Here is an 18,150-nt window from a genome sequence, read left to right on the forward strand (position 1 = left end):
AGGGGGTAAGACTGCTCTGTTACTAATGGGGGAAGTAGTCAGAAGTAACCGGATCTCAGTCCAGGAGAAGGAGAGTGAATCAGGTGAATGGAAAGTGACATCACTTCAAGAAAGAGTCCCTGAAAGCTCTAACAAAGTAGAGGATAGGTGAGGGCCACTGCAAGTAGCAAGACCTCTGGGGATCCAAGAACAAGTATTCCCTGCAAGCTTTGTGAGATGACCAGGCATTTTGAAAGGGAAGAGAATCTGCCTGCTAAGTAGTTTTTCTCCAGAGATCTCAAGTGTCAGTCAAAAGTAGTGTAAATGAAAATGCTTTAATACAGCATTCTGTGCTAAATGCAGAAATTAAAATTGATTTTGGACAGTTGCTGTTGGTTGAAGATTTACTGTAGGTCTTGATAATCCAAGAGACAGCTGAAGACTGTTATAGTCAGAAATGGATGCTAGAAAGACAGTAAATAATGAGGACAAATGTAGCAGTATACTGAAAAGCTTAGAACATTTAAAGCCTAATAGATTACAAAGACAGTTCAATACAGATAAATGTAGAATAATGAGTTTTATGAGTCTTTATCACATACTGTAAATGTGTGTGGGTTATGAAATATGAGGAATAAAAAAAGTAAGAGCTGAAAGATAAGTATGAACATTATTTATGAATAATGAGGAGCAAAATGAATGAGCAGAGGAAAAGGAAGACAATATATGGAATAATGAAGACTTTGATGAGTTGTTATCACACAAATCTGTGTGCTCCATAAAATATCAGAGGAGTAGAGTCCAAAGACAAGTCTGCAGATTGAAAAACAGAATGAACAAACAAACCGAGGAATACTAGAATAATGCACAGAATAATGATGACTCTTATGAGACTTTCTCTCTCAAGTCAACATGCTTAGTAAATAAAAGGATTGGAAAGGGAAAAGACAAGTCTATAGATGCCATAAAATATGAGAAAACAATAGAAACTAGTGGTTGCTGTTCTAACAAAACAAAAATAATTGAGACTGGCATAGTCTGATTAAATACACAGAAGGTCCGATTGTGATCTTTTATACCAGTGTAACAATTGACTTTAATGGAGCTATTCATGACTTTTGCCAGTGTGTGATCACAATTAATATATAAAACAAAAGAAGGCTGAAGTAAAATTCGGTTATGTATATTGAAAGAAAAACAAATTAATGGCAGAACATCTCTCTCTAACTGTGGATATTGTCAACAACTTTCAAATCATTCTACACACTGACAGAGTGGAACCCATATTGGCTACTGTGGAGAGACACCCATGAAAGGGTTAATTTGTAAAGCCACAGTCTCTCAGATAACAGCTTTATGCCCTCAGGGTGTGGTCATCCCTGTGACCTCCTTCAGCGTGGGAGACCCGCATTCAAATCTCTTCTCCACATGAGACAGAAGGGGAGATTGAATCAGGGTCTATAGCACCCTCAAAGAGAACCCTAACTACTTTGCTTTTCTCAAAATGCCTGAAATCAAAACAAAAGATGTCAGATCAAAATGCAACATTTAATTACAATCCAACTCAAAAAATTTTGATTAGCCAAAATAATCAAAAAATTCTGCTTTCGGTTCGACCCAAAACCTTTTTTTTTTTTTCTCCCAGCAAAAAATCCATTATTTGCCCAGCTCTACTCCACTCTATATCGGGAATCTAAACTGAAGTGTGGCGTTTACAAGAGTGTATGTTATCCTCACCTCTGACCCTCGCTCCTACCCCAAAAAGTGATTCTGTGAAAATGGCTTTCTGGGATTCCATATCAGCTGTGTCTTTATATCAGTCCAGTTTACAGATAAAGGGATTTTTTTCCCCAAACTGCCTGTTCTGTACTGGAATCTGAGAGTCACGTTATATTCTTTCTTGTTACCAGCATCATTAGTAGTAAAGATGAGGGAAGGCCAATAGCAATAGCTGCATGCTATCAGCTAATCCTGTGCAACTCCATGCAATGGCTAGTCAAGTTGATGCTGAAAAGTTACATATTCTAATGATATACTAGGAATTCATGGGGAAGTATGTAAGTTTGTTCTGTACAGCAGTGCTATTTCAAATATCTGGATTGTCATGCTATAGTCTATCCACATTTCTATTATAAATCTATAGTCACAACTTCTTAGCTGTTCAGTCTTTAACTTGCACTGAAGTGTTGCACAGTGTATGAAGTCAACACTTTTTCCTGTCCTCCACACCGGCTTTATTGCATGTTAAATTCTACTTTTCTTATTGCAGACGTGCCTGTGTAATTCGAGGCCAGGTGGTAGCATTCGATGGAACAGCTTTGGTAGGAGTGAATGTCAGTTTCCTACACCGCAGTGATTACGGATACACCATCAGCCGACAGGATGGAAGGTGGGACATTTTCATCCCTGGCCTCTCATTAATTGAGATTGTTAGTCTAAGGACCACATGCCACCTTGCATCCCTGCACAAAATTTCCATTGACATCACTTTTTACTTTGTAGATGGAAGGCAGCACCTGGTCCTCCGTTCAGGCAGCACAAGTGATTAGAGTTCTCTGTGATAGGGAGTCCAGTTGAAGGAAAGGAAGCATGAAGATAGTGAAATTCCATGAGCCCTAAATAATAACAAGAATATTGTGGCAACATTCAAACACATAAGAAAATAAAAATGGCCGCACGAGTGGACCAATGGTCCATCTAGCCCAATATCCTGTCTCTGATAGTGGCCAATGCTTGATGCTTCAGAGGGAATGAACAGAACAGGGCAATTTGAGTGATCTATCCCCATTCCTCCAGTCCCAACTTCTGGCAGTGAGAGCTTAGGTGAACCTGGAGCATGGGGTTCCATCCCTGACCATCTTGGCTGATAGCCATTGATAGACCTATTCTCCATAAACTTAGCTAATTCTTGTTTGAACCCAGTTCTACTTTTGGCCTTCACAGCATCCCAAAACAATAAATTCCACAGGTTGACTTCATTGCGTGAAAAAGTACTTCCTCGTGTTTGTTTTAAACCTTTTGCTTATTAATTTAATCGGATGATCCCTAATTCTTGTGTTGTATGAAGAGTTAAATAACACTTCTCTACTCACTTGCTCCATACTATTCACAATTTTATAGACCTCTAACATATCTCCCCTTAGTCATCTCTTTTCTAAGATGAACAGTCCCAGTCTTTTTAATCTGTCCTCATATGGAAACTATTCCATACTCCAATCATTTTTGTTGCCCTTCTCTGCATCTTTTCTGAGATGGGGCAACTAGTACTGTACATGGTATTCAAAGTGTGGGTAGACCATGGATTTATATACTGGCATTATGATATTTCAATCCTATTATTTATCCATTTCCTAGTAGTTCCTAACATTAGTTTTTTTGACTGTTGCTGCACACTGGGCAGAGGTTTTCAGCTAACTCTCCCCAGTGACTCCAAGGTATCTTTCTTGAGTGGTAACTGCTAATTTAGCCCCCATCATTTTGTATGTATAGTTAAGATTATTTTTCCAGTGTGCATTATTTTGCATTCATCAGCATTGAATTTCATCTGCCAGTTTGTCACCCACCCTCCAAATTTAGTGAGATTTCTTTGTAACTCTGCAGTCAGCTTTGGACTTAACTATCTTGAGTAATTTTGTATCGTATGCAAATTTTACCACCTAACTGTTCACCCCCTTTTCTTGATCAGATCCAGAACACATGGGATCAGTATTACTGTTAGATTTCAAGACTTCTATATTTTGAAGCTATGCATATTGCCAAGCTTCTTGACATCTCTGACCTGGGGGTTTGCATAATTGAAATTTCCACAGGATCCCCCTAGTTTCCTCTTCTTCACTCCTATCTTACAGTGAGGAGGTCAGAAAATGGCTTCTTCTGAAGCCTGTAAAGATCACTCCTTTAGCTGACTGATGGTAGTAGAGCAACACAAGTTTAAAATGGGGATCTTCCCCAAGGCTAGAGAATGGCAAAACAGCTACTCTGCAGCCATTATTACAACATTATGGCTCCAATAGTATCTGCTTGTCCCTGTGCCCCACTTGTGCAGGTTAAACTCCTCCTGTCTGCCTCATATCTTCCACATGGTGTACAGAGAACCCCTGTAGAATGAGCTGAGTTCACTATTACACAAGAGATGTGTTTCCTGTATCCTGCCCTAAGGCTAAAGCCACTTCCATTGCATTTAGGGACTTACACTTGCAGGTGTGGAGCCATGATTTACCCCAGAATTTTTGGCTAATTCAGGAGTTTGGCCATTTGAAGACTTTATGGCCATTGACCACATTGTAAAACTTATCTTCTAAAAGGGTAATGAAGTAACCCTTTGCTGTTTCCAAGATTTGTATGTAGCATAGCTTATTTACAATAGCGAAGAGAGTAATTTTATTTACCTTATTTTTTTGATTTTAAAATTGCAGTTTTGTAAGTTACTAATTATCATTTCTTATTTACACTACCCGTGACAGTATTAAAATATGTTACCTATATTTTACTTTGAGAGTAATCTGTGTCATTTGGGATATGTGATGAAATATGCATAATTAAGTCTGACTTCTTATCACAGTTTGTTACCATCAAAGGCTTCCATAATATATGCATTCAATAATACAGTGAGTGAAATATCTATTTACATTACTTTATATTACCTGGCTGTAGATGTCAGAATCTTGGAAAACTGAGACACTATGTACCTTGCTTTCTGTCTCACACTATCTTAGGGTGCAAATCTGCACAGGGTTATTCACAGTTGCTCCTTGAGTATATCCTGTAGTAGCCTGCCATTGCACCACATCCAGGAGCTGATTCCGTTCTCACTGAAATTAATGGGAAGCTTTCCCAAAATGTCCACACATTGAACAGTAGGGCTGTAACCCCATATGGTTCTTGAGCATACTCCAACTCTTCATCTTACTACTCACAGAACAGGAAAAATGGGCATATAGGAGAATGAGGCAATTGTGAGACCCCAAGTCAGCTACTTCACATGCTGGGCACACACACAATCTGAGTAGCAGTCATTTTGCGGTTTAGGAGTTTCTTCACATACAGGCCAGGAGTAATTGGTTCCACACAGTTGTTAACTGTGAGTGCTTTTAGTAGGTAAACACCAGTGGAAGGGTGGACAAATTGCAGTGAAGTATCTCACCTTGCATGTGATGAATGCTTGGAGTAGGCATAGAGCGAAAGCACCACCTGGCCTCACAGTTGGAATTAGAAAGATAATATTGGAGTTGTTTCACATATCAAATTAATAGTTATAGTGGGGTTCCATGTGGGATTTTTGATAGTCATTTGTTGCAAGCTGTGTTAATGTTGTAAAGGAAACAGTATAAGACAATGTGTTTTGTTTTGTCTCTTCAGTTTTGACCTTGTGGCTATTGGAGGTATCTCTGTCACCCTGGTCTTTGACAGATCTCCTTTCATTTCTGAGAAAAGGACACTTTGGTTGCCTTGGAATAGGTTTATTGTAGTAGAAAAAGTTGTCATGCAAAGAACAGAGTTGGACCCACCATCTTGTGACATCACTAGCTTTATCAGCCCAAATCCAATTGTACTCCCTTCACCTCTGACAACATTTGGAGGATCCTGTCCAGAGAGGGGAACGGTCATTCCAGAGCTCCAGGTAAAAAAGATATTTTCAAATGAACAGAATGTGCTATTGTAGAAAAAAATGCTAGAAAACAGTAAGAATTTTTTTCTGATCCCTATTTATACCCTTTGTTAATGAAACCTACATTGTTATTTGATATTAAGTATACATTTCTAGCATAAAAACATGTATTTTATTACAATATGTAAAATATGTTGATTTTAATTACCATCCACCACATTTTCAAAAGGATCTGAACCTGGCTATTAAATATACACTCACAATTTTTCACATCCACGTATTGGTATGCAAAGATTTTAGTCCAAGCATTAGCTTATGCAAAAAATAAAATTTGGGTGCACAAATAACATAGTAAATTAGATTCCTGATCTGCCTGCATAAACCTGATTGCACATGCAAATCAGAGATTTTATGTATAAAACTGTTAGATATGAACTGTTTCAGGTCCAGTTTTAGTAGTGGAAGTAGTAATACTTAACATTTAACACATATGGTAATATTCCAGCCAGATTGAAGTCAATGAGAGTTTTGCCATTGATTTCAGTGGAGCCAGGATTTCAACCTAGTATTTAGAAAGCTTCATATAGGTTTGGAAAAAATCTAGATCCCACTGAAGTGAATGATTGTTTTATAAGTTTAATGGTACATGTTCAGACCCAGAAGTTCAGAGACACAGGATAGGGTTAGGTTTCAGAGTCGTAGCCGTGTTAGTCTGTATCAGGAAAACAACGAGGAGTCCTTGTGGCACCTTAGAGACTAACACATTTATTTGGGCATAAGCTTTTGTGGGCTAGAACCCACTTCATCAGATGCATGGATTGTCTTCCCCTCATTCCTGGAAGTCCTGAAAGTGCTGCTGTAAAAAGGACACTGGAATACACTGATTGCTTACTGCTGTGATGATGTTCCCTTCCCAGGGCTGTACTTCTGGGAATGACATCAAAGCAAGGTTATTCAGTGCTTATAGATATTTTGGAGGTTATCTGTGGTTATAAATATTTTCCATCCAACTTTTTCTCTATTACAAAATTGCATTGCTCCCTAAAAAGGACCTCATTAATTTCTTTATTGTATAGAGAACACTTCTAGTTGAATTCTGTCACTTTCTACTATAAGTAACAATAAAACATCATACTATCTCAGCCTTCTAGTGGCAGTGCTGTGGCTGTATAGTTACATTCCTGTCTCCACTGAATAGAATGGGATAAATAATGGGCACAGATTAAAAAGAGCTGAGACAAGGTAGTAAAAGAACTATGTCACACCCTTCCACATAAGTATCTGAATTGCTAGATACAGTTGTCACATTTCAGGGTACAACCCAAACCAGTGAGAGGTTGTGTCATCACTTGTCCTGTAACAGTGAGTGCCTTAAAATGCTCTACTGCTGCAGCTTCCTGTCGGGATGCTCCCAGCCAGCATACAAGCATGCTCTGAGTATCTGTATGATAAGGGGCCTTGGTTCAGCAACTCTGACTCTAACAGCTGGCTTGTTACATCATAGCCACACTCAGGTCTCCACCAGACTTAGTTACTACCAGCCAAGTGACCCCGACATCGCCGCAGTCCTGAATTTCCTCAAAACTGTCTGCCTTGAAATGTCCAGCCCTCTACTGGAACATTTAGGGAAGTAATACGGTCTTGCTCTTTAAAGAGACAAAAAAACAGCAGTGTGTTGCTTTACCTGGAGTTAACAATCACTTCAATTCAAACACAGTACTGGGATGGTTTAGATTAAAAGCAAAACAAGTTTATTAACAAAAAGAGAGGTCAAATGTAAGGGATAAAGTCAGAAATAGTTACATGCAAATAAAAGTGAAAAACACTTTATAGTGACTAAAACTTAGCAAAACTACAATCTTGGTCCAAGGTAAGATTCTTTACACTCCTCCTACTAACAAGATGGCTGACCACTGTCTTGGTCAGGATCTCCCACAAAGTACAAACCTCTTGGTTTCTTTGTGATCTTAGGTGGAAGATCACTTGGGGTTCTTTGCCCCTCTCTTCTATAGTCCAGAGAACTCTTGAAATATATTCTTCTCAAAGTCCAGTGCCCCAGCTGTGAGGAAAGATGCCATTGAGTCTGATGGAGAAAGTTTCCTGCTGGTTTCTTCTTCACTGGTGCTTTCTACAATTCAAGTTAATCTATCCCTGCAGCCTCTGATATGCCAATGAATCACTTGACCGTGATTGCCAGTTGTCTGTGATTGCATTGTCTGGATGGAGGCATCAGCCTTTCCTTTGTCTGGAAAAACCTGTTTACCCACTCTCCAGATTTGTCTAATTCAAATATATTTTAGTCCTATATTTCCTTTCAATTTCTATAGTCTTTTGGGTGTTTACCTGCCCCGTCTGCAGGTCCGGCTGATCGCGGCTCCCACTGGCCGCAGTTTGCTGCTCCAGGCCAATGGGAGCTGCGGGAAGCAGCGGCCAGTACATCCCTCGGCCCGCGCGGCTTCCAGCAGCCCCCATTGGCCTGGAGCGGCGAACCGCAGCCAGTGGGAGCCGCGATCTGCCAGTCCTGCGGACGGGGCAGGTAAACAAACCGGCCCGGCCCGCCAAGGGCTTTCCCTACACAAGCGGCGTCCCAAGTTTGGGAAACACTGCCTTACACAATGCCTATTAGATGGAGATTATGACAAAAGTGAATTGGGGTACACTGAACTGGTCAGACCAGCAGAAACTCAGTACCTGATACCAGTGAGCCCCTTGCACCCGGTCATTGAGATGCTCTTACGGTCACAACGGTATATTCACTGAGTAACTGCTCCTAATCCCCTGGTTTGGGATAGTCGAGAGTGAAATACTAAAATGTACTTTACATGAATATCTACTACTATTCTCCTGTTTCAGAGGAAGGAAAGTTTAGAACTTACTGATGTCAGATGCATGACAGAGGAGGCAGCTGGGATGTCAGCAGGAAGGACAGGGAATAATCAAGGGATCAGGAATTCCCTGCCAACAGCACATTTCATATGTTGAAATGACAAGTGCTGGCAGGCCTCCAATGGCACTGCAGTATTTCTGTGACAGTGTTATTATAGCTGTAAGGTAATAGAAGGTGTTTGAAACTGAAATGATTTGTTATTAAGGAAACAAAAAGTGAGCTGGAAGAACCAGGAAAAGTAAACAAAGCACCATTTGTATTTTTCCAGATTGTGTTGGTTTAACATTGTGACAGACTGGCTCGTTAGTAATGATATGAGACATGCTAACATCACAGCCTGCAGCATTTAAACTTACTAAACAGAATCCAATTGTGAGTGGACCTTGCATGAGTGTGTCAGGGAGCGTGCAAGGCGTTTCCCTCATTCCATTGCATGCCCTGCACCAGGGACTGCCACAACAGCATCTCCTCCATTCAAGGAAGCACAAGGGCTAATCCCTCCTAGTAGCCTCCAGCGCCCACATCTCTCAGAAGGCCAAAGCCATGACACCTTCCGCCTCCTACCAGCCTGTAGTCTTTGCTGTCCCTCTGCACACTAAGTAGCTCTGGAAAGGATTGTGTTGCTCAAGAAGGCATGGCTCCTTCCTTAGGTCCCTCTAAGATGGGGCAGCCAACCCAGGGTAGTGCCTTAAACACACAATATGGCCCAAGGTGAGTTTAAAATATGTACTTATTTAATTATATGTATGTCCACAAATTAATTAACCAAATGAGATATCCTCTCCAAAGTCAACCTGCAACTCTAGGACAACTGAGTTTAGTGGATTTAGACAAGATTAGTACTCAAGGGAATAATTGTCATCACAAATTGGACCCAAAAACTTAAGGCAAAAGTAATATTGTGTGCAAACGTTAGAGACAAAAGAAGAATTAGAAAAGAGATGGGGCCTCCTTAACAAAGTATAGACAAATTAGCTGTTTTCCACCTCTGTGATCTTTCAGACACTGCACAGCTTTGGATGATGCTGAAGATTTTGCATTATTCCTGACCACAATATGCCTGGCAGAGGCAGGGCACGGGTCAAGGAAGTCGGTTTTCGGTGGTGCCTAGGTTTCTTAGAAAACATCATGATTTGAAATACAAAACTTTGCCCTTTTCCTAAGCATGAATATCATTAATAACAGTGTGTACAACTGTTGGGTTCTTCTAGGTGGTCCAGGAGGAAATCCCAATTCCTTCTAGCTTTGTGAAGCTCAGTTACCTCAGCAGTCGAACCCCTGGATATAAAACCTTGCTCCGCATTATTTTGACACATGCAGCCATCCCTCCCGGAATGACAAAAGTACATCTTACAGTTGCTGTTGAAGGACGGCTAGTTCAGAAGTGGTTTCCTGCTGCTACAAACCTGGTCTACGCTTTTGCCTGGAACAAGACAGACATTTATGGACAGAAGGTGTCTGGTCTGGCAGAGGCAACAGGTATGTTGAGTTACTTCAGTGTAATTAGTAGTTGTAATACATTTGAAGGGAAAATACTATTTATACTTCTGATGATATATAGTTATCTAAATTAATTGCAGCTTTTAGCCAATTGGGATGTGATTATCTAGGAAGCATTTATTTTGTTATTCCTCACATTTCTAAAGCCACATTTTATTTTATTTTTGGCAACTCTAGTTCAAAAGTCTTTCTCCCATCTCATAATGGTTACATACCTGTGGTTACCTGCGTAGCTATCTCTGTGTTTGGAATGTACTTTCTCACTGTGACCTTCGGTGTGTCATTGCCTCTGTCATTTTTTTGGCAGTGACATTTAAAATATCATTTCCATTTAGAATTTACTAAGTGCTAACTTTTAGGTATCTTTGCTTATTATATTTGATATCTGAAACTGTTAACTTCTTGACTTGTTATTTCAAAAGGTGTACATAGAAATCATCCATACTTTTTGGGGTCCTTTTATTTTAGTTTTTTAGATTTTAAAGTTATCCAAGTAGTGGTCTCTGATTTATGACTGAATGCCTATATGTGAAAATACTATAACTGAAGTAAAATACATTTCATTTATCCAAAATATTTTAACATGAATTTTGCTATTTGATCTTGAATGTTTTTTCATTATTTTTAATCAAGGATGGTGCATTGTGTTTAATGACCTGCTATTGCAAACACTTCCTATCCGTGTATTTATTGTTCCAGTAGTGCTTACACTTGTGAGTAGTTCTATTGAATTCAGTGGGATTTCAGTATGTTTTTAAGTCTGTGGAGCTACTCACAATGATAAGTGTTTGCAGGATCAGACTCTAAAATATTAAAATAATTAGGGGCCACATTCTGCCACTTTCAGTGCGTAATATCTTGCTCCATAAGTAGTCTCATTGACATCTGCAAAGGATAATACTATGACTATCCACTCTTTCAAATATGTGTTCAAAAGTGGACAAATGCTATTTTAGGGGAACATTATTCACACTGTACAGCCGATGTAGAAATCTACCATAGTGGAAAGTTCTATTCAGTGTGAATAAGAGTGGCAGAATCTGGCCCTAACTGCTTATACAATATAGATTCCTATATCAACTTGTATAACAAAGAACGGAATTAAATGAGTTGAGATTTCTCTTCTGAGTTATAACCTATTTGTTCATTTTTCCATACATACATATAATATAGACAGCAATGATATTATGGAATTTTGTTGTTATAAAATGTAGGATGTCTGAAAATGACATGAAATGGCAGTAAATGTGTTAATACTAATAAATATAGTACAGAACAGTTAAATATGCTAATTCCCTTCCAGATTATTTGAAATCCAATAATCATGAAGTCCACCCTTCTCCAACATATTTCTAGACTTTAAACCAAATGACTTTGTTAGAGATGTCAACAAATGGTACACTGAGTTGCTAAATCCTAAAATGAATTCTAGCAAAGCATTTATCAAAGGAAACAAGAATAAAACCAGTCCATGAGGCACTATGAAATAACACCTATTTATTTATTTATTTATTTGCAGTTCAATGTCTGATTTCATTTAAAGTTGATTTTAATTATGCTTCTTACAAAACAGAAGCAAGAATCTTTGTATTTAAGTGCAGTGTTAACTTGGTTTGTAAGATTCTGATAAAGCCTTATTTAATTTGACAGATTGGAGTAGTCTGGGACCCTCATCTGCATTCATTATGTGAATTTTGTCAAAATAATTCCCTGTGTTGGTGTATTACAATATTTAATAATGCATTCTGCTCAGACTTCATTTTAATTACATTAAATTACAGCAGATTGAAGTCCTATAAGCTCAGGAATATAACCATCTGCCTTTAATATTATAAACCCTATAAACACTTTCATTTTTCTTCAGGATTATTGGCAACAATTACATAATGATTTACTATAGTAGTCTATCCAGAAAAAGTGGTCTCTTAGAAAAAAACAGACTTTCTGAAGGTACTCGCATGCATGGAAGGATCTGGGGTTTGGGGTTTTTTATTTAGAGAAATATATGATGGCATTTCCCTACTCTCCAAGTCTTGCACATTGAGGAAATTTCCTGATCTTACATTTGCAGCAGAAATTATAACAACAGAGTTTCTTCTTAAAATTGAAAGGTTAGAAAAAAATATATAATAATACTCCTCTCTCTGGAAAAACTGGTTCTAAAAGATTCTTTAACAATGGAAATAAAACAGAGTTTAAGCATGTGGCTCATTCTTAGATATATAAAGTTAGCATATAAAAGAGGGTATCCAAATGCTACTAACAGGGAGGGCCAAAGAGAAGAAGACAGTGAAGTTGTGACAAAGCAGATAATGAGGTTTAGGAACATCTGGCAATTCAGGGATTTAATATGTGGGCAGAGAATAGTAGAAGTACTACATTATCACCTTTCAGAGGGGTAGCCGTGTTAGTCTGGATCTGTAAAAGCAGCAAAGAGTCCTGTGGCACCTTATAGACTAACAGACGTATAGGAGCTTGAGCTTTCATTGGTGAATACCCACTTCTTCGGATGCATTATCACCCATGATCCTACCATGTGCTCCATTATGGACATCTAGGCTAGCAGCAGATCTTCAGCTGGTATAAACTGCCATGGCTCCATTCAAGTCAATTAAACTCCCACTGAGTTCAATGGAACTATGGCAGTTTACACCAGTTGAGAATCTGCCCCAGAGGGTGTCTGCAACTCTGGACTATTCCTCAGTGTTGTGGACCGTATGTATGCCTGACCTGGGATGAACTTGTTAAGTGTATGACTGAAGAAAAGATCCTATAACATAGGTGATAAGTCGTCAGCAAAGATGCTTCATACTAAAAACTTCTCCTTTATCTTCCTCCTTACATTAACACCTAGAAAAGCACTTGTTTTGATATTGACACAATGAATAATCCCGGTAAAAGAATGGCAAAGGTAGTTTTGGGAGAAATAATCAGTACTGTGGCCAAATCTGTAGATTCAGAATGAGCAGTTGTATAAAAGCAGTGTTGTTTTAGCTGCTGGGGCCTCTTTAAATTGCAAAGGATGGACAAGGCAGCTGCTGGATACATAGCGTAATGATCTGATGCTGGTAAAGCTTTAAACATACAGTGATGTTAACAGGAGGCAAGGGAATGTGAATTCAGGAGTCAGAAAGTTTAGTAGCAAAAACAGAGACTTCTTTTTGATAAACTAATGAGAAGCTCCAGAGAGTAGTGGGAACAGTCTGTTATGTTTCAATAAAACATTTGCCTTACAAACAAGCCAACATATCACTTGCTCCCTACAATTATGACACAAGACCTCAGGTTTGAAGTGTTGCACCTAAGGTTCACTGGAGTTCTAGAAATGGGGGGTAATTGGTGACAAATCAATGCCAACATTCTTACGTGTATCAAAGGAAAAGGATGAGTTAAGTGGAATTGAATCTCCACTCCCCTCCTTGAACAAAACAGGACTCTTTGAATTTAGCAATAGTTCATTTAGTTAAGGGAGATGCTATTGAGCAAGTTGACAGATTCCCCTGGGGAAAAAAGATACACACATGCAAAAGCCAGTACATAATTGATACTATAAGGATAGACTTAGAAGATACTGTACTTTGAAACTACAGTAACCATGACTATCAAAGGAACTGATAATCTCTTAGACTTTTTTTGTACACTCAAACAATAAAAATAAAAATCAAATGCAGGAGCCAGCATAGGAGCCTCATTACTGTCAGGTAGCTTTAAAAACAGGTATGGAAAAGGTAGATAATAAATGAAGGAAAAACAATCTAACATATCATCATTTGTTTTCAGTGTCAGTAGGATACGAATATGAAACATGCCATGATTTTATTCTGTGGGAGAAAAGGACAGCTATCCTGCAGGGTTTTGAGATGGATGCTTCGAATCTGGGGGGCTGGTCCATAAACAAACATCACGTATTGAATCCACAGAGTGGTAAGTCCTTCAGTTATCAATCAGACATGTTGAAAAGGAATATATTTTCAAGATGATGATGAAGAATTTAGATGTTCAATTTTTCATTGTTAATGTTTTATCCTTTGAGTGTGCAACTTTCTTTATTGAGAACTGCACACTTACCCACCAGGTGAAAATATTTTTGTGTGTGTCTTAGCTATCAGGCATAAATAAAAATCTTGTAAATGTATGTTTTTTTTCATTAAGCTGGATAAGAGAATACTGATATACGATATAGAACTTTATATCTCTAGGTTAAAAGAAGAACTTGTGGCACCTTAGAGACTAACAAATTTATTAGAGCATAAGCTTTCGTGGACTACAGCCCACTTCTTCGGATACTCTGAAACCTATCTCTAGGTTGTTGTTTTGAATCCAGTCTAAGATAGTAGGGATTGAATGTTGCTCCTGTTTGCTGGTCTCTGTGAAAAGAATTGATGGTGTGTTGTCTTCTCAGTGGACAAGTATCTATGTCACAAACTCACCGCTACAACTGGCTTTTATTAGCATAATTATTGGCAGTCTCACCAGTGGAACTAAGGATCAAATATGCATAGAAATTGAGCTAAAAACTGGCCGCCTGGAGGTGGTGCTTCCATTTGGAGTAGACTCATCTTGCCAGGACAGTGTGCAAGCTTGCACTGCTACTCACTCTGTATCCGAGCTGTGGATAAATAAAATACTTTACTCTCCCTAGCAGCGGTCTAGCACCTTTCACGAGCGCGTGCGCACACACAAAAAATGCAAAGAATCTACTCATTTATTTTGCCCTCCTGACTTATTCCCTACATATAAATTACTCAGACTCTGAGACTTTAATCTGTTTTCTCATTACCTGTTATTTTATGGTCCCCCCCAAGCAGCTATAATTAGGAACTACTCTTAGTGGATTTAAATTATCAAATTAATACAGTTATAGTAAGTTACAGTATTGAGAATGAATATGAATTTGCAAATAAATGGACATGTTCTGTTCTTTGGGAGAGAAAAACCTAGGATCAGAGTCTCAGCTGGTGCAAATCAGCTTAGCACTAGCTTCAGTAGAGCTCTGCCAATTTTCCAGCTAAGAATCTATCCACTAAAATCTGTTTCCAACTGCAAACAACTGTAACCCAGATTCATGCACAGATGTAAAGCTGTCAGGATTTCATCAATTCTGATGTCAAATGTACAACTGTAGTGTAAATATTCCAAATACAAAAGGTCAGGCTTAGTTTGTAAATTATCAAGATTTTGATTTGAAATAGTTTGACATTTTAAGCAGTGGTTCTTTCATACCCACCTTACTGGTTTGTATAGATTGACTTTTTTAAATGCCAGCTGTTGACATTTAACACACAGAGAAATCTGACCTCAGTCAGTCCAGCCCCCCAGCTGTGAGCCCGATAGTCCACATCCTAGTGCCAGTTTGCCACTTAAATAGTTTAGTTTCAAAACTGAGTTCTTGGGAATACTTTCTTTTATCGCTCCAGTTTATATGAATGTCTGACCTTAGCACTTACTGTAATGCTACCCCTTCTAATTCACCACACAGCAGTTATGAGACTAAAATATGTATGAGACTTTATACAATACACAATTATGAGTAGACGACATTTGAGGTTAAATTGTAGCTTTTCGGCCACTGCCCAGAGCACAGGGCACATAGGGATGAACTGTACATTGGTCGCTCCCAGAGATACTGTTCATGACATACAGTTTCTGCAAATGCTGGGCTGCATAGTCCCAGCAAGCTTTCTACATCCTTCGAAAGGCTGCAGTCCCTGCTAACCTCTTCTGCCTGTTAGCACTAGCCCCAAGCAATCCTTGTGCTTTGTGACTGCAAGAATTCTGGGGACTAACCCTTGTACCTAGATTTTAAGTGGGGATGGGAGGTTTCTTCTGCCTTCCCTCCCACCTTACACATCTGCACAGAGTTGGCAAGATCTAGGAAATTGTTCTCACCTTTGTCCTTTCCTTACAAAGGCACTGATCCAGCAACTTATGTAAGCACATATTTAACTTTAAGCACAAGCCATGAAGTCAATGGGCCTACTTATATGTGTAAAGTTAGGGCACAGGCTTAAGGACATACCCGAATCAGGGAATAAGGTCTGATCCAAAGCCTATTGAAATCTCAGGAAAGACTTCAGTGCAGTTGATCTTGAGAATGCCCATAAAGCTCCTGCATGTGAACTGTCATAGAAACTGCTTTAGGGTCATACTAGTCAAATATGGGGAATTAATTATTAAATCATAGAATTCATATACCTACCAAAGTAAAGTATAGTCCCACAAATAGATGACAAACTAGATATTTAAGTCCATTAGCCAAAAGCTCCAAAATAAATAATATATCACTTGATCTCAGCCAAAAGGTCAAGAAAAGCTCTTCAGTTTCAGCCATGCAAAACATTGATTTTAAACAAGGGTAAGGTTGTGATTCAAACCTAAAACAGTCACTGTAAAATTCAAGCTGATGCTCTATGTCAACGTGAGAGGAAATGAAAGGCGCAAGTGTGGAGTAGCCTTCTCAGGAATTAATTTCTTGAGATCTTTTTGTATTTAATTAAAATAAAGCATTCACTCTGCAGGGATGTAAGTGTGAACTTTTCACGGGTACTGAATTTACTTTCTCTTTTTGAAATGCTGTCACAATCCAGTTAATCCAAACTACAGGAATAGCATTGGGAGCACAATTCAAATGTAGAAAGTTATGGTACTTTACTGCAAATAGTCCTTGTGTAACTTTCATTTCACCTTAACATTAAAAACACTTGATTTGATCAGCTATACACACATATTTCAGCTGATTGGGGCTGCTGTTGACTGAATAATATTGTATGCATATTAGAAGTCTGAGTTGTTGATTCTTCAGTTTGATGTTTTTGTCATGATTTCAAGTGGCAGAAATAACTAAAAAAAAAAAAAAAAAGCCTAACTTCTTTTTGCTTATCAGTGACAGAAAAATAGCATGAATACAATATGGCCTGAACCTATTAGCAATAATGTTTCTTTTGTTGTTGAATGGCGTTTGCTGAGGCAATCTGATGAGTGAATGCATCCACTAGCCATCTTTTCTTTTCAGACAGTGCCACACACCTTTTGGGCTTTCATGGCCCTGGGTAGGCCCACTGATGGAGAGGAATTTGCAGTCAAGTTCTGCCAGTACAGCCTTCTCCCCCAGCAGACTTTCTGCCATTAGGATCCTTCTACAGGGACTTTAGAGCTGCAACAGTTAGCTTGAGTTACTATATTTGAGTTAGTCCACTCGAGCTAGCCTAACTCAAGGGCTTAGCTTGAATGAAAGGGTATGTCTATATTGTGATCAAAAACCCACGGCTTCGAGTCTCAGAGCCCAGGTCAGCTGACTCGGGCTCATGGGACTTAGGCTGCAGGGCTAAAAATAGCAGGCTTGGGATGAAGCCCAGGCTCTGAGACCTTCCCGCATCGTAGTCCCAGAGCCCAGGCTCCAGCCCGAGCCCAAATGTCTACACTGCTATTTTATAGCCCCGAAGGCTAAGCCCCATAACCGTGACTCAGGCCAGCTGCTGGTCTTTTATTGCAGAGTATACCTACGCAAACTGACCACACTGCGAAACAACTCTCAAGGTACACCAGGGGTCGGCAATGTTCGGCACGCGGCTCGCCAGGGTAAGCACCCTAGCGGGCCGGGCCAGTTTATTTACCTGCTGACGCGACAGGTTCGGCCGATCGCGGCCCCCCACTGGCCGCGGTTCGCCGTCCCGGGCCAATGGGGGCGGTGGGAAGCCACGGCCAGCTCATCCCTCGCCCGCGCCGCTTCTCGCCACCCCCATTGGCCCGGGACGGCGAACCACGGCCAGTGGGGGCCGCGATCGGCCAAACCTGCCGCGTCAGCAGGTAAATAAACTGGCCTGGCCTGCCAGGGTGCTTACCCTGGCAAGCCGCGTGCCAAACGTTGCTGACCCCTGGTCTAAAGGTATGTCTGTGCTGCAGTTGGAAGTCTGATTGCAGCATGTGTAGAATAATCGCACTGGCTTTAATCTAACTAGTGTGAGTGCCAAGAGCAGTGAAACCATGGCAGCTTGAGCTTCAGCGCGCACACTGAAGTTCATACTCCCATGGCTTTAGTGATGTTGGTACTTGCGCTAGTTAGGTTTAAACTAGTTTGGGTATGTCACACCTCTAATTGCAGAGGAGACATACCCTAAAATTCCTTAATGCTTAGCACCCTTTTGGCTTCATTCATGCATAATACTCATTGGGTTTG

At 39.7% G+C, this 18,150-nt stretch overlaps 1 protein-coding gene across 15 annotated transcripts in view; it reads left to right on the plus strand.

Moving 5' to 3' along the window:
- Positions 1-18,150, plus strand: part of TENM1 (teneurin transmembrane protein 1) — a 1,376,511-nt gene that overhangs the window by 1,261,437 nt on the left and 96,924 nt on the right. For all 15 annotated transcript variants that reach the window (XM_065556633.1, XM_065556629.1, XM_065556628.1 and 12 more), the window contains 4 exons: positions 2,249-2,368; positions 5,338-5,599; positions 9,686-9,953; positions 13,755-13,898. In XM_065556633.1, the coding sequence (XP_065412705.1) occupies positions 2,249-2,368; positions 5,338-5,599; positions 9,686-9,953; positions 13,755-13,898 (794 nt within the window). The remainder of the gene's footprint in view (positions 1-2,248; positions 2,369-5,337; positions 5,600-9,685; positions 9,954-13,754; positions 13,899-18,150) is intronic.

The sequence above is a fragment of the Chrysemys picta genome, chromosome 9, assembly GCF_011386835.1.
Source record: "Chrysemys picta bellii isolate R12L10 chromosome 9, ASM1138683v2, whole genome shotgun sequence".
NCBI classification, from domain to species: domain Eukaryota; kingdom Metazoa; phylum Chordata; order Testudines; family Emydidae; genus Chrysemys; species Chrysemys picta.